Below are 21,929 nucleotides of genomic sequence, written 5' to 3' on the forward strand. Positions count from 1 at the left end.
AAAACGTGGCCAATTGCTCATGTTCCGTTTGGCGCGACTTGAAGCGGGTGTTCGAATTCGTCTGTTTTTAGACTCGCATAGCCAATCCTGTTATAGACACCACGTACAATTAGACGGTAACTTATTCACAGAAACTCCACTAGTCAGCACGTAGGCTGAATTCTCCTTTCCTGGACAACAGCTCCACATAGGTAAATTTTCTGTCTGATAATTTTCACTCTGTTCGACAGAAATTGCTTCCCCTTCGCTGTGTCGCCTTTTACCCACGACACCGTGACTATGGAATCGGACCACAGTGTACATTGGAACTGGAAGTGTGTGAGGGCGCTTGAGACGTAACTGGGTCGAACATCCGTGAAGCAGCCTGAAGCACGAAACGCTTGGACTGTTCTTTTATAAATTCGAGGTTCGCCAAGAGAGAGGGAGAGCACCCGTGTGTGGTTTCAATGCAATTCCAAGTACTTTCACGCCTTTCTCTTTGAGGACAAACAGTTCTTCGGGTGCCCACTGTTCCTCGCCTATCTGAGCTGGTCACCAGGAGTGCATCAGGTCATCTGAGTTCGTCGCCCATTTCCGTAGCGCTCTTCTTGCCTCCTATACAGCAGATTTGAAGTGCTTTATCGTGTGAGTCTGCTTGAGCCCCTATATTATCCACGTGGAATGGCTTGCGGAGAAGTCTAGCGCTACTTACTTTGCTTGAAGGCACACTCTCTAGATGGTGGAGCATAGTCGCCGTCAGGAGAGAGGGGCTACATGTTGATGCGAATGGCACTCGCGTCATTCTCCATTGCTGAATCTCCTCTTCTGAGAAAGACACTGCTTTTGTTTGCTCCAAACCGGAGAAATTGGAATGCGTCTCCACCTTTCTCTGCTGTTGAGACGAAGGAATGCTTTCTCTTTGTCAACTGGCAGAGCTTTGCGGTAGGTTCTGTGGCCGCGTGATCTAGTTAAATCGCGGGGCCACCTTACGGCGTGGCCGCGAAACTTTACTTTTGTCATCCTATTGATGACTCTATATGTGTGGTACCTCTAAATTCACCAAAGCGTGCGATTTGGGAGGTACTACAGAACACGTCTCGCAAGCGCGCTGCGTTTCGTACATATTGAGGTTCAGGTTGACCACTGGTGAAGTTCGAGATTTTACCGCATCTTCGTCTCCTGGCACAGAGCGACGTTTTGATGAAAATGACCCGGACGACTCGTCGTGGGTTTTTCTTCCTATGACGCATGCTTCAGAGGATTTAGGAGAAGGAAGTGTCACGGGGTCGAAGAGCAGCTGGACGAATATCTTTTGCCCGGGATGATGTGCCGGCAAGTGCTAGGAGGAACACCGCGCCGTGTTCAAGCTTGTGCATTCTTTCCCTTCGCGAGGTTCACCAACGACAGCGTCAGTGCAACTTCTTAGGCAATGGAAAGAGCGACCATGAGTTTCAGCGTCTAGCCTGGAAGAAAAAGATCCAAGTGTTTTGGATCGACTAACTTCGATGTACAAACAGTGCATGTAAGGGTTGGGGAGAGGAAGGGGCAGAGGCGTGGTATGCGAAGGAGACAAATAGGACAGTTTCATAGGCTGCACCGTATGCAGGTTCACTCATACAAAAGTATCAGAAATGTCACCTGCACGGCATGTACAGATTTTACTGCACCTAACAAATCAAAGTGTCAGGTCTCTTGTCCAGCTTTTGCGACTTTCCCTTCGCAATCTTTCGTCGTCGTATTAAGACGCACACCTACTTTATTTCTTACTTTGCTGCCTTACTTCACAATCTTAAATAGACACTGTTACTCAGTATAGCAGGTTGTATTTGTTGTAGCAAACGTTAGCGTCAGCAACTATTTCTGAGGCCTCTTTAGTGTTATAGTAATTTCCGAGATCTCGGAGGCGACATTTGTCATCCAACCAGTAAATGCTAGATGGCGACACAGTTCCACATCGCCGAAAACTCAGAAGCTTCATACGTGTAACTTGGTAGCGGGTTCACCAGAGCTTGCATGAATAACTGATGAGCAAGAGTACGCATGCGAGTGACGCCATTTGGACGGTATACGTGAAATCATTCTTGCAATTACTTTCACTCGCAGAATTTGCCGAAAGGAGGCATCTTTTTCTTACAACTCACAATCATATAAATTGCTGTACAGAAAAAAAAGGTTTCTTTGTCGGCATGTAGATTTCCGTCGTTCGAACAGCATCTACATTTCATTCGTTGAAAAAATTTTCTTATCAGCAGAAAGTGCGAAGGGGAAGCATTTGATCCCAAGTAATGGTTCTGGTGACGTTGTCGGGAAGCCGCGAGAACATTTGGTGTAGCAAGGATATCCTTAATAATTATTTGTTCCCTGTGCATTCGTACCGCCACTCTGCAACGCTTCTTTGATGAAAAAGTTTATTTAACAAGATTTAAGCCTTGAGGTCACGCGTAATTTGCATGGAGCCAATAAGCGTCAATGCGCCTTTGGGGACGCCTTAACGTGCTCTTATCATAGTTTCGCCACAGTACGCAAGGAGGAAGTGGTAAAAGAGAGAAAAAAAAAGTGTTTTGCCGGTGAGTAGAAAGTAAATAAAAAATTGGCCGACGATTACACACTTTGGTAATGCGATCTTTGAGCGCAGCTGCTGCCTTATTGCAGCAACAGGCAACCGCATACAGAACACGCAGTGCCGAACGGAGGCGGTTCTGCGTTTCGGACTGGGCAGCACACACCGCGATCCGCCTCTATAGAGCGGGCGCTGCGGGGACGCGCCATCGCTCCATATTGTAGTGGGTCACCGCCGCGAAGAGGGGGGCGGGGGGTATTGACAAGCGGTCACACTCATTCACTCACAGACGGGACTCAGTGTGGCCGCGCAAGGTCGGAAAGGGAAGTAGAAGTAAGGGGACGAAGCGCTACAAGCTCAAACCCCATGAGCGCGATATTGTGCGCGACAGCGATGAGCGACGGCTTCGGGCGAGGAATCGGGCCGTCGCTTGAACAGATCGCTCGGACTTGTCGCGTGATCGCTCGGTTCTGCAACTCTAGAGTTTGTCGCTCGACGCCCGGAACTGCTATGAGTGACTAGGCAATAGCGCGAAGCCAGAACTGGATGTGCATAATTCAAGTACTTCCGATTGTCGCACGGAACGAGCAAAAAACGATTGAATTTTTGCACGTACAAAGGTCAGAACCTACTGGAAGACCTTTAGAAATATCTTATGCTGCTTTTTGCAGTAAAACACATCAACTTAATTTAATAAAGCACCGGCCACGCTAGTTTTGGCGCCAATATTGCCACCCTCATACCGGTGACACTGGGGAGACGTCGCTCGAAGTCATCGCTCGCATGGGATACGACTTGTAGGCGACGAAGCGAACGCTACAGCCATCTCCATCGCGTCGCTTGTCGCTCTCGCGCGCAAGATCGCTTGCATGGGGTTTGTACTTAACTCTTTGGAGTCACCGCAACGATACTGCGCTAGGTCAGGGGAAGTATAGGGCATGAGTGGAGGCGGGTAAAGGACAGCGAGGCGCAAGCACTGCCAGAGGCGACAAATGCCACCGAAGAACGCTGCCCGCAAACGGGGAAGCGAGAGTATGGACAGCTGGGCTAGTTGGTTATGATTAGCATTGTGAAACATAGTTCCAGCACACATTTGAACAAGGACGAGGCGAGAATAAGGACGAGACGAGGCGAGAACACGAGCCGGCGTTCGTGTTGTCTTTCTGGCCTCGTCCTTGTTCAAATGTGCGCTGGAACTATGTTTCACGAAGCGAGAGACACGGCCGAGAGCCGTACAGCCACGCGTTGCGGAGACGGAGGAGCGGAGAGCCGTGGACCACGCGCGGCAAGGAGCGCCCGCCGCCGGCACCGCGGCAGTGCCGCGACAGCGGGAGAAGGGACGGCGAGGGCTAAGAGGACGGTAGGGGCGAGAGTCACCGCAAGGGCGCTACGCGGAGGAGGGGGGGGGGGCGAGAGGATAGGCGATAGCACGTGATCCGGCTTTGGAGGACAAGGGCAGAGCAAAGCTCGCGCTGCGCGTAAGAGATGGCAGCAGGAGCGCGCGGATGATGACATTGGTTATGGCGAGGCCGACGGCTAGGTTCAACGGCGGCGCGAAACGCAGGAACGGGCGCTAAAGAGCTACGCTCTAAAAAGATATCTGTGCGGCCTTTCAATGCGGGAAGCTTCCCAGTCGAAAAAGAAATTTACCCTGTTGGAGAGGTCGAGGAATGGCCCAATGTTTTCTTTTCGAGGAATCCGCGGTGGTGTCACCGGTTCGCGTTACTGTCGGATGGTGATTAAGTCGGACTCAACCTGCGATACGCTAGCGTGTTGGCCGATTGCGAGCGTGTTGCAACTATCCTAGGTGGGCGTTATGTCAGAGTTCGGTCTCCGTACTGGCACGACCTTTAACGCGAGAGAGTTAAGGGCCCCGTGTCGCAGAAAATCCGGCGTCGGCGTCGGAATCCTGCGTCCAGCGTCGACCGTTGTATGGACAAGAATAATTTCGAACCATGCATACCTAACCACACAGGCCCTCCGTGCATAGCGCAAGGAAGTTATTGAACAAACTGAATTTCTCAAGGTAAAGTACGTCAGAGAAATTGTAAAGTGCGACTTACACACAACCTACAGACGTGATAGCGTTTGACTGTATTGAGTATACAAGAAAACATAGTTCTGTTACGCGGGGACTCATAACACAAACCCATTTTCCAGCATTTCTATCATTCGCAGAGCGGCGATGGCCTCCTCCGAGTTTGGCGCGTGGCGGTGCGCGGAAATGTGAAAGAGCACGAAGCGGCCGCGGCCGGATTCTACTCTCTCCTCCGCGCGGAGGAGCGAGGGAGTCGAGTCCGGCCGTGGAAGCGGCGTGCCCGGTTCCTTGCAATACCTCCAGATGGCGCTCGCCTCTGCGGCATCGCGGCCCACGCAAGGGGCCGCGTTTCTACCAGAAAGTTGCCTTTGTGCGTAGCGTTCGCGACCAGCGTTTCCCGGTAAACATTACGGTCACATAAGCTGCAGTTACCGCGAAGCGTTAGAAGCAGTCAGGGATCTTTTAATGCTATCGCGTTCAACTCTTAAAGGCGAAACTTGAGCGTCCTCCATTTTTTTTTCGTCGGTGAGGAAGCTTTCTTTCGGAAAACCTTATGGGGAGTATTTTGTAGCTTTGTGCTATACTCTCGCAGATCACGGTCTCCTTTTTCTTCAACGTCTTGCACAAAGCCACTTGTTGGTTGCCGCTGAACTATGGAAACCTAGCCGACGCATCGCCCAGCCTGCAGGCGCACATTCAAATGCATGACTGACAGGCGGGTAGACTGTGTTCTGTAGGTGAGCTGCCTAACGTGTGTTTCCGCCTGCGCGCGCAGTGCCTGAAACTGGCCCACAATTCCACCATGCTGCGGGCGGACATGTCCTTGTTGCTGCTGAATGCCCACCTCGGGGACCCCACCAAGAGTTGCCCCGGTCTGGACGGTCGTGAAAGGGGCGAGATATTTTGGCGTATCGAAGTGGTCAAGGCAACGCTCAATATAAAGTGACGCGGAGCCGTGAGCATGCAGCTTGCGAGAAGTTCCGGACTGTGTGGCGCCAGGGGCGGAGTGCTTCAGTGTGCCTTGTCTCATTTTGTGCGTTAAAGTGGTACCGCCTGGGAAACTGCATTCCTTTTTTCGCCGTCGTCACTTAGCCTAACCCAACTATATTATATTTTCTGTCGTCCATGTATTCCGCGCTTTCTTTAAACCAGTCTCTCTGACCGAATGGCTGACAGCAAGCAGCGGTGCTTTTTAAGGAATTTAAGCCTATGGAACCATTTTAGCCATGGCGAGGAGGTCAACGAAAGGCGCGGGCGTGTTAATAACCGATTCATGAGGGGTGCACTATTTCTTCCACTTTCACTTCCATTAATTTATCGTTTCTCTATTTAATTTATTAGGCACAATAATTTCCCCTATGTTGTACTTGGTGTCAGTGTTTGTTGGCTTCTTATTATATACTTAAGCTATATTTCTGGTTTACCTCAATCCGGAGTGTTCTTGTATTTCTAAGTTATGGAACAAGTCGCAGTTTGTAGGCAGGTGCTGTATTCATGCGGAAATAAGATTGTGGGCGGACAACGGTCAGAAAAAACTGTGTCGTAAGCAAGACAACTGCTTGTTGATTTATCGAGGTTGCAAAGTATGTGATCAGTTGTTGTTCCCGAGGAAATAAACCCACTAGGGGCCGTAATGATATTATGAAAAGGCGAGGAACTAATCAGGGTAAATCACTGTTTTTGTTGTTTATGGAGCAAAAGTCCCCTACACATTCATATTTTTCTGGTGGAGCTGGTCACTGGCCAAGTGAAGGAGTAGCTCCTCAAAGTGATGCACAAAAGTTATCAGTATTTCGGTTACGTTCGGTTAGGTGTTACGCTGACCGATCAGCGAAATCACGTGACGGGTTTGCGTCACGTGACTTCCTTCGCACTCAGCTTTCTCGCGCTGGTGCAGCTCGCACTACAGTCGCTTGCGCCTCGGCGTCGCCAAACTGCTCCTGTCCCAAAAGTGGATCACAGTGCTGGTGCTCCTGTTCGCACAGTGGAATGCCGCTCTTTAGCATCTAAACATTCAGACAGCCAGAAGCTCGCGCAGCAGCAGCACGGGTGACCATTCGGCGGCGACAGTGCTCCGAAACTCGACCACTCCGTCGCTCGAGAGCAGGCGCCTATTGCATAGGCAGTACGACCGCCCACCGCCAACCGCGAACCACGAAAATGGTCGAACGAGGCAGCGAAAGCTATCCGCTTGAAGGAAAAAAGTCGCGGCGCCGCCCGAGAGGCGAATCATCCATTGCGATTGCAAATTGGTGGACAGCTAGGTATACACGAAGTAAAGGCTGTTTCACATGCTGCGACTGCAACGACGAAAATCGGTGCTGTCGCACGCGTCGCAATGCGATTTTTAGAGGGCTCATTTCACATGATTGCGATTTCAACAGTGCGACTGGTGCGACGCCCAGGGTTGCTTAGTGCCAGGTTTCGTGGCACACGCTGCATAATTCTTTTATTGTAGTGAATAAAACGTTTACACTATAATATTATTGACTTCTCTTGATTATAGGCAAATAATATGTACGTTTACTCATTTACAAACGTTAGTTAAGATTTGTCTTGGGGTGCGCGACGGCGGTTACTGTAGTTCCGTGCGACATCGCGCACGTAAACAGCTATTCGCAGGTGGTTCAGCGATGTGTGTTGTCTTATCTACCTTCTATGACCGTTTCGTTCTGCCTGTGCTACAACAATCTGCAAGATGACCTATCGACAAGTTCATATAGCTACACTCACCGTATATGCAGTATTCGGAATTCGGCTACCACGAAGTTGTCGTGTCAGCCCAACAAGATCCTCGCGCTACCCGTGCTCGGCGTCAGCGTCTAGAGAAATGATGCGTGTATATTGCCTGTCATTGCGCATATGTGGTGCCTGCTCCTAGCCATATTCTTACGCCAAACGCAACAAGAAGCACCAACCCGAACGCCCGCGTGTGCCCCTGAACGAAGCCTCAAACGATCTGTGTGATAACGACGTGGAATGAAAATTGTGTTGTGAAATTCAACCTTAGCGCTAGCCTGGTTCGTCCATCGCCGTGCTTGCGCTGCGAATATATATATGGGAGCCCCCACTCAATATTTCTAAAGCCGCAAAAGCCGACGCATCAAATGTTTCGAGCAGTTACCGTCACTTTTGTAGAAACCTGTACGTTGTAACATAGCATTCTAAAAGACACGCTTCTCGTCCACTTTGTTGCCCCGTGTCTCGCGCTGGTAGTATACTCGGAACTTCTAACAAGAAGACCATGTCAGTACGCGCTATTCATAATGCAGGATCGTAGGCCCACGGCAGGCGCACTTGCCGTAGAATTTTTCAGCTTTCTGCTCAGCCTCGCACGCCTAGCTCTCACGGTTAGCCTGTTTTGTGGAAATAAATATTATTATTATTATATTAATGCTATTAGATATTATAGTTTCTTCACTGTAATGAATAGCAATCATCCAGATTTCTTAAGCTACTCATGCATTTAACCTGTATTAGGTCAACATTGTTACGACATGCTTATGGGAGTCATTTCAAACTAGATTGCTCAGCCAGAGAAAGTACAAATGCAAGCCTCAATGTTTATTCCGATTTGGTATTCCTAAACATTATATTGACAGAATTTTATGCCTGCTTGCATTTCCTGCAATTCAATGTTCAGAGCTGGAAAAACTGATTCCTTTTCTTGCTGTTGAATGGCTGCTTCAATGTTGATAGCAAGCTATAATTATTCATTTCGAAAGTGTTAAGCAATGACTATATGTCTAAGCTTATCAATGCGTTTTTGTTCCACGAAGACAATTAAGTTTTCTCTCTCCCTCTCATTGACAGCCATGGAATGAAACCGTTCACTTTCATAAGTATCAGGATGCAAACATTCTGAAATTTGTCCTGAACATTTGTCTGCGTCCTATAGTGTGCATGTTTGTATTAAGTTCTGGGGTTACAATCGCAGTGATCTACACATATTGTTATACTGCAACAAACAAATTTATTTCACTTTGTTTTCAAATCTACAATGTGGCCATGCAGTAACGACTGCATTAATAAGCAAAAAAGAAAACTGCAGATTCAGTGTACGTGTTGGAATCTATGCGAAGTGAAGTTTTTGTCAAGTGGTCAATTAAATGCTGTTAAAGTAACTGCGATATATACAATTTATCTTATTTTCAACAATCCAACTTGTCATCTTTTGCAAGGTTTGCTTATGCACCGCATAGGTCACAACCTTAATGTCATGTAATCTTTATGCATTACACTGTTCACAAACCATACCGAAACGCAAACGGCAGTTAATGTAGATGCACGCTGCGAGACATCAACACAGTGACGTTTGTTGAGCAAGGAATGGTGCGAGGTGTATGCAGATGAATGAATGACGTGCTTATGTACTTATTTATTTATATACCTCGCAGGCTGGAAGGTTGGAGTATTATGCAAGGGGGAATAAAAAAGTTGTTACAAAAGGAAGAAGGGCACAACATTAAGAAAAAAACCAGCAAAAACAGTACCACTACATTGCACCAACTATCCCAACGTGTTTTACTGGCTCAACATTATACAATACTTAACAAACAATAACAGAAAAAGTTACTGCCCATGCACCCTGTACAGACGGTAAACCAGCGAAGCCGAAATGTGCGGCCCCGGTGTTTATCACTGGGTTAATTCCAATGGCTTATTCAAGTCTTTCTATATTATTGGTTATGTCTGTGTTTCTTAATGAGGTTATGCACATGTTTGGCTTGGGTTTATCACGTTTATTTGTAATGCCACACATCGCACTTTGCAAGATCACCATCTTCAAAAGTGCAATGAGCAGCGGTTCGTTGTGTTAATCTAGGTGGTCCATCGAAGTCTTTCTTAATTATGTTACGCATTTGTGTTTTGTAATGCGTTAATCATAATGTTTATGACTCAGTTATGCACTGTAGTTACCAAGTGACACACCGGGGCTGCACATTTCATTTAATTAAATACAGGGACACATTTTTGAACCTATAGGGAAGTCTGAGAGAGACTTCTGCACGCGCGCTCTGCTGCTAGAGAGAAACGACGTCACTATCGGTGTAGCCAATGGCCCGCCACACCTTTGCTGCAAGATAATTATGACATCATGATCTTGTCTTAACCCAGTCCCACTCTGTGTCCCTTCCTTGCAATAATGCGTAGATAAATGTTTATGTGTTAAATGCATAAGCATTTCTATGTCTACCCAACAAGAAATGTCTCCATCCCTCATGTAAGACGAACAATGGCTCACAACCCCCGAAACAATGGCTCATACCCCTACGCTAGGGTTCTTGTGATCGGATCATCTAGGCATATACAGCTTCACTCTAAAAAGAATGAACACCTTTCTGCTAGATACCAAGATAATCTCGTGAGGTGTACTAACAAATGAAAGTTTATTGACCATGCCGAGTAAATGCTGGTCGACAAGCAATAAATCGAATTTACACAAAAAGCAGAAGCAAGATCTGATGCGTTTCCATACAAATTCCAACAGCAAACGCATCCATCTCTGAAAGTGTAACAGCGGCCATGCTGACACAAGATTCTCCCAGTGTATTTGCATCTACAGCATCCATAATTTCTCTAGGCAGCCGATCTCCACAGAATGCTAGCTTCTTCCTCTACAATGCACTCTCCACATCTGAGCGTGCATTGTAGAGGAAGAAGCTAGCATTCTGTGCAGATCGGCTGCCTAGAGAAGTTACGGAAGCTGTAGATCTAAAAATTCTGGGTTAATCTTGTCATCACGGCCTCCGTTAGAAATGGATGCATTTCCCGTCAGGAAATGCACATGAATTTTTGCTTCTCCTTTTTGTGTATGTTCAGTCTATTGCTTGTCAGCGAGCATTTACTCGGTGTGTACATTAAACTTTTGATTGTTAGATCATCACGGTTTTCTTGTTTGTCCTATGTGTTCTTTGTTGCCATTTGCAACCAGGCTATTCATTCTTTTTTTTTTAGACTGCAGCAAGTCACTTTAATGGCCCTCATGATACCTTAGAAAATCTTTTATTTCGCCAATGTAGCAAGAATGTACATTGTGAAGCAGTAAGAACAGGGTATGCTAACGTCTAATTAAAAGGTTTATTGTGAAAATGCAGTGATCTATAAAGGTTACCACAAAGTAGTACAGCAATAAAACCTGATAAGGACTAGTGCTTGATGAAACCAAACATAAAAGCAGGAAAGGGGGAAAATACATATAGATATACAAGTCCAGGGGAAAAAAACAGTGATCACTAAGTGTGCAAGTGGCTACCTTCCAGGAAACTCATTTTTTTCCCAATGGCATGGAACTGGAAGAATGTGCTTGCATTGCATAAGCAAGCTGTCAGTCTGTCTACTGGAATAACAACAGTGTTTCTTCAAAGGTGCTGGCATGCAGGATTGGCAATTGTAATTATTTTTTCCTGCACTTGGAATTTTTCTCTATTTTCTTTCTGTAGCATTTTTATTTATGTTTGGCTGCATCAAGCACCAATTTTTATCTATCCTTCAAAGATGTCTTTCTTTTTCTGGGGAAAACTCGGGAAAGGCAGGAGATGGAAATTCAAGACAATGAGCAACATGAGAAAAAGGTGAAAGTTGGAGCCAACGTTTCCACACGTGGACCTTGAAGAAGACAAGTCCACTTGTCGAAACGTTGGCTCCTGCTTTCACCTTGTTCTCGTTTTTCTCATCGCCCTTTTACAACTCGCCACATTTTTACAAATGAACCTCAGTTGAAAGTTAGTCCTCATCCATATCTAGTGTCATCCTGTTGATACTGCTTCATGCTATGCACTCTTGCAACATTTGTGTGTGTGTGCAGACGCGTGGATTTGGATGCGAGATCGGGCCCTTGAGCAGAGGTATCATTCATCTCCTGTGCAGCCTTATGAATTCATTAACTATACTGCAACAGAAATGCGATGGACAGGAACGAAGTGAACACACAGAGCGCTTCGTTCTTGTGTGTTGTCTATCTGTTGCACTTTAGTTAATAATGAATACACACAAACTCATCTAGTTTTCAGTTATTACGTCAGGCTTATAAGCCCGCTTGTGTCCTGGAATATCTGCATGGCTGTGTATCCTGTAATTCAATTTCTGGCCATGTGCTGGCAAGTCGCATGTTAATCTCCTGATTTTCCTGTCAATCTTGTGTGATGTGCAGGCCCAGACAGTTTCTGGTGAATCCATGCAGGGTGTTGTGCAGGGTGTAATCTGCATTACAAGTGCTGCTTTGATTGCTTTCCGTTCAGCTTTTCTAGGTGTAGGTTGACCTGGAATGGTACTCACTTATATGGGGTTTAGTTTTATGTAGTGTCATACTACTGTTACACTGCTATTGCCAGATCAGTGTACTATATGTGCCTTATGTTTGCTTGTATCTTCATGACTAGCAACCTCCTCTGTGTGTTTGGCAGTTGCATATAGTCTCCTGGCCTAATTGTTTGCCCCCATATTCCATGGTATGGGCCTGTTGTGTTTCAAGTTCAGGTACTCCCGAGGTTGTGTTTCTGAAAGGAGGGGTAGTCGTCTTTGCATCTCATATGCTAGCTGGCATAGTATCTTGGGATGAGGTTCTGAGCTCTTGAGAAAAAGAATTTGTGCTGCAGGCTGCAACTCTACTCTGTCTAGGTGCTTGTTCGTTAGCTCTTTCTCATAGAGGTCTTCAAGCATGGTACAGTTGGAAAGACCTGTTATTACTACCCAATGCCTGTATTCGATGAGTTGTCTTTTTTATGTGCTGCTAGTAATTCATACCGTACTATACCTTGGACACAAGCACAGCATCTGCGATTTTCTATAGTATCTGCTCGCCCACCGCCGTTATTTCGAGATTATTCTTTTCACCAGGTGTGGAAGTTGCGTCCAGGCATTGCATAATTGTTTCACCCACATGCTGGCTCTGCCGTCATGGGCTTACACTAGCTGAGGATTTGTGGATGTTGACTTGCGGGCATATTTGTCCAGCTATGTGGATCACAATGTGCAATCTGGGGTAGTTCTTGATTCTAGTCTTTCTTTTTTTTCTGACGTCGATATGAGCTGACTTATCAGAAAGCGAGAGGCCAGACTAGCCAAGAAAGTCTGCAGTGTTGTCGAGGGCTTGTTGCATCATTCTTGATTTCTGTATAAGATAGCTTTCCCACAGACTGTAATACACCATAGGCTGTAGTGTTTCTTGTAGTATGCCCGTGTTGTTGGTGTGTGTGGGCTAAACGTACCTCCAACTCTCACCTGGAATTTTCTGTCTTTCAGAAAGTTAGTTTGAGTGCTCTACCAGAAATGTTTTTGCTCATCGTTCCTCTTATTAGAGCAGCATGAGGTACTGCTGTTAACCCTTTAATGACGAGACATATAAATACCGAGAAAACATGTTTATTGTTCTATCTAAATATGCAAACCACATCAAGAGTAAACATAATCAACAAAAAGAAAAAATATTTTGCGGAAGCTTTTCAGCAATAGAGGGAAAACTCCAGGCAGGAAACTGGAAGTGGGCTTCACCCCAATGAAGCCACCTAGCTTTATTTTCAATTTGTATAGACAGCTCTTATCATATGTGAACCATAGGTGCCCATTTCATTTGCTTTACATCAGATGTGCGACACCACTGCAGCTACATATGTTGCATTGGCCTGTCTCCTCCGAACTTGCTTGCACAAGACAGTGAGTCGCGTGCCAAACTTCTTCCTCGTCCAGTGTTCCTGCTCTAAACCAACAAATGACGCTTGCTGCCTGTCATTCAGTGTTGGCCGAAGACATTTAGCTAGAAACTTCGTACTCGATACTTAAACTCGACAAGAAAAAAAAATTCTTTTTTGGTGTGTTGCCTGTAGGCAACACTCGTCAATAAAGGGTTAAAAGCCTCTTCACTCTGTTCATTCTTTCATAAGCGGTATTACACAATGTCCTGCAATAAAGTTTCTGCTGCTTATGGCCCACTCATATCTGCCAGAAGGGACGACTATTGAAAAAGGTTTTCTTTGTGCTATGTGTGCGACGTAGTATGAGCATTCATGCCTTGACATTTATACATCTGTAGAACCAGCTTCTTGACAGAGTACTTGCTATACCTGATCATGCTTACTTGTACAGTGCTGTTGAACAATACATATTGATGCAATGAATATTTACACACTTGAATTATCACGAAAGATGATTGTTTTACAATTCTGCACTTTGCTTTCTATTGGTGTTAGATTTTGCATAAGCATGCCCCCCGTGCAATAGCATTTTGAAGTGTAAGGGTTCAATAAAAGGTGATGAACTAAATCTAAGTGCAAGAGCTTTTTTTCGCACCTATGACTCCCATCGAAATGCGACTTCCATGGCTGGCATATCAATCCCTCGCCTTGTGTTAGCAGCAGAATGCTATAGCCACAGTGGCAGGTGAACAAATTGAAGAACAATATTTCTGACTATAATTTTTTTTCTTGCCTGTATGTAAGTAAAGTTTGGAATAAGTTTGTCATTGCAAGAAAGCCCAGTTTGTGTTCTTTTATTGAATAAACCACATATTGTGTATTGTTGAAATGCAGAAATTTGTTCTAGAATCCTCAGGTGATATATGTTCTTGCAAGTAGCATGGTATTTCATTACTTATGAAGATAATAATCGCAGCGGATATCGTTATATGGGTTTACACACTAATATATGTGACCACAAACTTATTAGAAACTTACTAGAAACATGAAAGGCATGAATGTTTCTGCACACTTGATCAGCTGTGAACGTGCAAGAACTGCTTGTACTGGCTGACTTCACTGCACAGTGTTGATTTACTTTTCTTCGGCGTGTCGTTTTATACTGTTTTATCCCCACAAGAACAGGCCGTTTGCCTGCTTTTCGCATTGTTGCACGAGTTCTACATAATTGTGCGGGAGGGTACGTTGTCACTGTATTTAATTAATCTACTAGCTGTACAGTTAATTACCTTGCAGACCAAGTGTTCCTACAGATGCAGTAAGGATACAAAGTCCGCAACATAGTCAATGTTTATTGGTAATTCTGTGCAAGAAAAAAAAAATTCTCCAGAGAAGAGGTGCAACTAAACGTGCATGTAATACTTTATTCAAGCCACGGATTTAATGCTATCGCAGCAAACTCATTACGATAGCCTACACTTTTGCTCTGTCAAATTTAATAAGAGGCAAGATAAGCTTTCAAGATGCATCGGGAAATTCGTGCTTGAAAACCGACAAGAAAATGCAACTGAACGGTACCGCGTTCAGCGCAACGTTGAAACTTGGGGTACTTTGCTGTCTTGTCATTTGCCCTTGCCGAGGTTGAAATAATTCAAGCTTTTCCGTAAGCGCGATTTTTGCATGCTACCCAACAAAAGAAAATTGTGACGACCTCGTCGTCTGCTGGGGATTGAACACCTCCTAGCACTGACAACTCGCAAAGGCGTACGAAGCAAACGTGAAAATGCACTTCATTTGCTGTGTAGCGTGTCAACGAACGCATAGAAATCGGAGAATGCAATGTGCGGTACAAGTTTTTTATTCTCCCTTCGCGTACGTACCGAATTCGACAATCCACGTCTCCGCGCATTGCACTTGTCGTGCGAGGCGCCTTTTTTCCAAAACAAACCGGCGAAATAGCTCTGTTGACAGCTCTCCGCGCAATTTCGACGGAAAATCGCAGCGATCGGTGCGACGGTGCGACTGTGCGACCAACCGGTTGGTCGCAGCCGAAAATCGGGGGGTCGGCACTGCGACCGCGATTTTCATCGCAAACGACGGAAATCGCACTTCCGGTGCGACGAAAATCGCATCATGTGAAACAGGCTTAACGATAGTAATTTTATCGGCCGTAGAAACTTGTAAACGTAGGCATACTAACTAAATTAACAAGAATGTTGTCACGTGCGCAGAAACGCACGTGAACACATGCCGCTCGATGATCGCACGTAACTGTCGAAACGCTGCAGTAAGGAAACGCGGCAGCAGCAGCGAGCGAATTGACCTTCGTGCAGCCGCTCGCGTCAAGGCGAACTATAAGTCGCGAAAACGCAGCGCAGCGCGGACTCTGTATCCGTCGCAGGTGGCTTTCAAGATACATTGGCCCGAGCCGCCCTGAGTAGAACACGCCCCCACTCCCACATCCCCCTCCTCGAAGCCTTGCGCGCGACTGAAGGCGGTGCGCTTCCTCCCCGCTTTCTTCCGTTGCGTGCGCGAGACTGAACCGAGATAGCCGGCTCACATTCGCGCGCTTTCGCTCGAACGTACAGCATAATTTTACCGCCCTTGGACTTCATACGGAACCTCACGGAACCTACGGAACCTCATACGGAACCTCGGCGACGGCAGAAATCCGTCGGGAGTGTCCATATAATTGCTGCCGCAATAAAGGAAAGTGCGCGGATTCCACGCGCTGTGGGAATCCGTTTAAGCTAAGTTTTCATTAGAGTTTGCAAGAAACTCTGTCAATGAGCGACCCAAGTGCATAGACAACCGGCGACGTGGCGTTGTAGTGGCGTTGGCGTTGTGCTGCCAAGCCTGATGGCTTGGCAAAAAAAAGTGAAAAAAGAAAAAAAGAACAGAACGGCCGTGTACCGTGCATTGGGTGCACGTTGAAGAAAGCCCAGGTGGTCAACAATTAATCCGAAGTCCCCCGTTACAGCGTGCCTCGTAATCGTATCGTGGCTTTAATACGTAAAATCTCGGAATTTAATTTAATTGAAAGTATATAGCACACGACCATGCTGGACACAATTTATTTTTGTCTGGAAACGCCTCTCTTAACACAAAGTTTTGAAGCTCGAACATTCGCAATCCACGGATGACGACACCAAAAGGTTGTTGATTCGCTGAGGCGTCTATTGGTGAAAATGAGTCCAACTTGGTTATGTATTCTATACTTGCAAATAGGCTCTAAACAAAAACAGCATTCTTTAAGAAGATAAGTGAAAGCGTCGCTTAGCGGGGTCGTGGGGCTAAAATCACTATTTAGCAAAAAAACGATGAGCCAAAATTCTTATGTTGATTGATTTCTATTGTTCAACAAATAAGCTCGTAACCAAGCCTGGTGGATACCTGCGCTGTATGAATTAACCAAATCACATTTTGTTCACTTAAAGGCCAACTGCATGCAACTAAATTATGCAATTTGGCTTAACTTGTTATAGATGAGTGGTCTATGCCACTAAAGCAATCTTGTCAACAACAGATGGCTAGTAATTGCAAAATTGTCGTCTTAACAGCCTGCAAGAAGCACCTAAGCAGATGACGCGTACACCTAGCGGCTGTCGCTATGATGTACCTTCCAGCACGCCACCTCCAGGATTTTACGAGGCGCCTCCTCATCTCTGAGGTCATCCCATGGGGCCACGCGCTCTGAGATGCACGCATAAGCTCCGGCGGGCGAAAATGCGACGTTTTTCTTCATTGCGCAGCTTTTCGGGACTTTACCGGTCGTAATTGAAACGTGACATTTCGCACGGGTGCTCATATACGTGTACACTACCTTAAATCGGCGTTTCTACACTGCCCAATTTTTTTTGCAGCTGGCGTTGTGACGGTGTCCCGCGCTTGCCCTTGAAAGCGATCGTGAACGCTGCTGACAAATACGCGACTTATTGCACAAGTCAACGAATGAATAGAATTTATTGAAAGGAAAGACAGAGAGGTCGACCTAAGCTAGTGCGCTCTAGTCTGCTAAGTTCATTCGAAATAAATGCCATTGTTAAAAAGAAAGTTATTCTTTACTTTCTTTGGCGACAAGAGACATATCGAGGCTGTAGCATAAGGTGCAGAAAAAGTGCTACAAAAAGGTAATATTTTGCTCTTATCAACAAGAGACCTATTGAGACTGTAGCATAAGGTGCAGCAAAAGTGCTACGAAAAGGTAATGTTTTATAGCATCGAGCCGGGGTTTAGGCTACAAACCGAATACGGAAATCGGTTTGACCGTTATCTGTTCCAGACAGATAACGGCGCTTGGATGTCTCGTGTTTCCACGCGTCTCGCTACGTGGCTACGGCATAGTACAATCAACACTCAGTGACGCAGATTTAGGTTGCGTCACTGAGTCACTAGCGGCGTTTGCTTGCGGCGCACTGAACGAAGCTATACTAAAATATTATCGCAGAAATTTAATTTTATTTCGGCGGCATCTTATATATTGCACAACACGTTACGTAAGCTTTGTATCACTTGGAGATTGAACCACGGTTTGCCACCAGGGCACACCAGGGTATGCATTCTTCTTCAATTCTGTTGCGGATTTAGGGCCAGAGAATAATTATTTACTTTTACAACAGCAATAACAATCGTGCATGTACTTATACAAAAATACTCGTAACGTATTTATGGAAATAAAAGTTTAGTATTGTGAGAAAGTGTTGTGTCTTTGAGAAAAACGCTACAAGTGTCGTCTGCTACGACGCCTGCTCGCTGCGAACGCGTTATTTTTCTCGCTGACGACAGGCACTTGCGCGCTCTGTCGCTTTTTCGAAAGGCTGCGTCGGGCGTCACGATTACCGATTGTCTTCAAGTACATTTAAGCACACCTGCTGCAGTGCTAGCTAGGACGCTTGTGGCCTCCTACTAGTATGGTTCATTATATTTATATTGACGTGCTGCTTCTGAAACGGCCGCCAGCAGCTGTTATGGCGTGGCTTTGCACTTACCCATTTCGAGACAGCAGACTACAGCCAGGAAGCAGCAACCTTTCATAGCACAAGTAAGTTTGTGTTTCAAAGTCCTAAAACGCACGTTTCAATGAGCACATAAACGAGCAATGCGTAATGAAGCCCTGAATAACATTTTATTGTCAATCCACTGGAAGTACAAATGTATATGTCTTCCTTTGGCTCTTCCGAAGTACGTAACGCTACAGCGCCAACCTAACACGCTTAACAAACCAAGGGCAAAAGGGTCGAAACACGTTCTTTCAACGTTTACGATGCCGTCGCTTTGTCGCCAGAGCTTCGACACCGCACCACGACACAAACATCGGACCAGCCGCTGGCCCAGTGCGCTATCGCCACTTCGAGCAACAGAGCAAAGGCAGAGAGCTTTGCGTCGCACCGTCCCACTTCGGGTTATAGCAATTACGCTTGGAGCGCGACCAAAACTGCTAAAAAATACCTGTAGACTCGTTCGCCAGTGAACAAAATACCAATCTGTAACCTGTACTTCCCATCATTCACATGATACTGTACCCATGATGGTTGAACCAATGCCTCCTTTATTAGATGCCAGCCGCGTTGTCCGTATACTTGGTTCCTGGTCCTCTCCCTTTTCTCTCCTCCGCGAAAAGGCAACGAGCGCCGCGTGTGGCGGACGTCTGCAACCTAGATCACGTGCTGCGACCTCGGAGATTACCATGGCATCTGTTGCCATTTCGGAGGCCCGCGATAACGCTCGCTAACAGACGCCCGCACATACAAAGCGCCGGTGGAGCATTCAGCCGCCGCTGCCACATCCACCGGAAGTTGAAAAGGCAACGAGCGCCGCCTCACGGAATTTATGCTGAACTAACTTCAACTAAGGGAACCGCCGCCGCAATGGGAAAGCGAGCAACGCGGCTGGCATCTAGTAAAGGAGGCATTGGTTGAACGATCGCAACGCCAGATTTCCCTCTAGTTATAGTGATACGAAACTCAATGTTGCGAACCTCCTCCCCGGAGCGGCGGTCGAGGAGGACGTCCAGGCGCCCGAGTAGCACTATAGTTAGTAACAGAACGCCTATATAAACTTAGAGAAGGAAAACTGTACCTTCCACAGTGCAACGGAAGTCATAGAGTTTCTCGCTACATTACCTAGAGGGAAAGCTAGCGCTGCTGCGCTGTGGTACGCACGGGAATGCCGGTATATTGTGACTTCGGATTGGCATCGTTCTCGGAGAGCCAGGCAAGCACCGTTCCGTCTGTCACAATGATTAATGTTCTGGTAAAACAGCACGTAAAAAGTTTTACCTTTATTATTACACAAAAGCATGTTTTGTTTAACTATGAGAACTTGTTATTGCATGTACAATTGCATGAAACGTAAAAAGTATCAGCGGGCTGCTAAAGTTGGACAACAGACGACAAGATTTGTGCTCGCTTTGGTAGGGTTTGTCGTCTGTTCGTGCTTTTCTTCGCTTGGTTACGCATTGTATAGGTGAGTGAACTTCACTAGAATATGTAATATGCGTAAATTGAAACATTTTATGAAGATTTTACTTTGAGAACGCGTTATTTGTGTAGCTATATCCACGTTTTAGACGAATCCTCTTACAACACCAGCCAACAGAAGCCTCGCAGACACACATATCGTCATTCCCGTGACGGCACGGCGCTCCTTGGGAAACTGGCATAGACTGTGGCGCCAGATTTACCTCTAGGTGTTATAGCGAGAAATTCTATGACGGAAGTAGTAGTAGCGGTGGCGTTGTGAACTAAAGTATAGGACCGGCAGATGGCGCAGACAAAATCAAAACTAATATCGTCATCATTACTACAGTGGCTAGAATAGGGAAGTGTGACGACCGCCGAGCGGCTCGTATGGGAGGCGCTGAAGCCCACGGAGAGGGAACCGCATGGGGGCGCTCGCTCCCGCATTCACGTCATGCCCAGACAGCGCAGAACACGTCGCCTGTTTCGATAGCGTCGTGTGCGTGCAGTTTTCGTGTCAAGTGTACGTTTCGCCCGCTTTAGCATCTGTGCAGTCATGCCTAGAAGGCAGAGTCACTGTTTTGTGCCCGGCTGCACAACAGGCTACAAGTCGAGCAAGAAGAAACTGTCCTTGTTTGGTGCACCTAAAGACTCAAGTGCGCTCGCACAATGGCAGCGTGCTATTCCTCGCGCTGACAAAAACCTGGAAGAAAACTGTGCAGTGTGCGAGTTGCACTTCGACGAACGGTACGTGTCAAGGCACTTTGAGCATAAAGTGAACGGTGAGCTCGTCCGCATCGAGAGAAGTAGGCCTGTGCTGCTTCCAGGCGCAGTTCCTACTTTGTTCCCGAACCTACCGGCTTATTGTTCAAAGAGGCTGCCACCAGAGAGAAAGCGTCCAACAAGAAGTGAACAGAATGAGCCACCCAGGAAGAAACGTGCAAAGGGAGCTACCACACCTGTAAGTGCTGAGAGTACGACAGACAGTGTTGACTTCGAGAATGCATCGTGCGCGCCGTTTGACAACTTGACGTTACCGTCGTGTTCATGGGGAAAACACACGCTTAGTGCTTCGCCCCTAACTATTGCGTACAGTGTGTGTGAGTCCACTGAGGACAAGAGTATTCTGTTCGCCAAGAAGTTAGTTGTGTTCACCCAAGATGAGCATGGAGTGAAGCAAGAAGTGTTTTTGAAGGGGGTGCAGATACCGCACTGTGTGTCAGACGATCCTGAGTGTTTGTTAAGGAACGTAGATGTTCTCAGCGTGTGCGCGGGTGCAGGAACTCTTCAAGAATTTCCTTTCATCATTGGAAATAAGAAATTTTCAGTCTCAGGAACCGTAATCTCAAGCAAGAATTGCCAGGGAACCGCCAATGAAAGCAAGCCATGCATTTCGTGCAAACATTTGAGGAAAGCTCTTCTCAATCAAAGATCTGCAAGGAAACAGCGCAACCAGAGTCAAGCTGCACGTATTTCACTAAGAAGGCGGATGCAAGCGCAAGCTATCAGACGGCTGAAGGCTAGGCTTTCATTGTACGAAGAAACTATCCAGAAACTGAAGCAGCAGAGTGAGGAGCTCGAAGAAACCGTCCTCGAAGGCCGACTAAAAGCCCTCACACCCAAGCAACGGCTCGCCGTCATGCAGTGTTTTGAGGGTGCTCGACGGAAATCACCGAAAGGTATGAAGTACAACCCGGATTGGCTACTAGAATGCATGATAATGAGGATGAAGAGCCCAAGGCTCTATGAGCACGTGAGACGGGAGGGCATACTGCTGCTGCCTAGTCGATCATGCCTCAAGGTTTACACACGCAAGTACAAGAGTGGGTTCGGCTTTAATTCTGCTGTCTTGGCAGGGATTGCCAAGAAAACAAAATCAATGGATGAATTCAAACGACACGGCGGACTCATAGTGGATGAAATGAAGTTGTCAGAATGCTTGAATGTTGGCACAGGAGGAAAGGTGGAAGGGCTTGTGGACTTGGGAGAGTTTACACCTGACTCCGAACGACACATGCCTTGTGATCATGGTTTGGTCATTATGTTTCAACCATTGACTGGTTCATGGCACCAAGTACTGGGTTGTTTTGCTTCCAGGGGAAATGTGAAGGCTGCACTGCTTTCGAAGATCTTAATGGAGGCCGTGCTGCTTACAGAGAAAGCAGGCCTCAAGGTGGATTTTATCACCTCTGATGGAGCCTCATGGAATAGATCTATGTGGCGCAAGTTTGGGATATTTGGGACCTCATCCTCGATAAAGT

At 46.5% G+C, this 21,929-nt stretch overlaps 1 protein-coding gene across 8 annotated transcripts in view; it reads left to right on the plus strand.

Annotated features, from left to right (window-relative positions):
- Positions 1–21,929, plus strand: part of LOC135896560 (uncharacterized) — a 208,958-nt gene that overhangs the window by 55,581 nt on the left and 131,448 nt on the right. For 6 of the 8 annotated variants that reach the window (XM_070528353.1, XM_070528352.1, XM_070528357.1 and 3 more), the window contains one exon: positions 5,353–5,643. The exons of the other annotated variants lie outside the window; for them this stretch is intronic. In XM_070528353.1, coding sequence (XP_070384454.1) covers positions 5,353–5,523 — 171 coding nt within the window. In that variant the 3' untranslated portion in view covers positions 5,524–5,643. Of the gene's footprint in view, positions 1–5,352; positions 5,644–21,929 lie in introns of those variants that run through there. 8 annotated transcript variants of the gene reach the window in all.

This window comes from Dermacentor albipictus, unplaced genomic scaffold, assembly GCF_038994185.2.
Source record: "Dermacentor albipictus isolate Rhodes 1998 colony unplaced genomic scaffold, USDA_Dalb.pri_finalv2 scaffold_11, whole genome shotgun sequence".
Lineage (NCBI taxonomy): Eukaryota > Metazoa > Arthropoda > Arachnida > Ixodida > Ixodidae > Dermacentor > Dermacentor albipictus.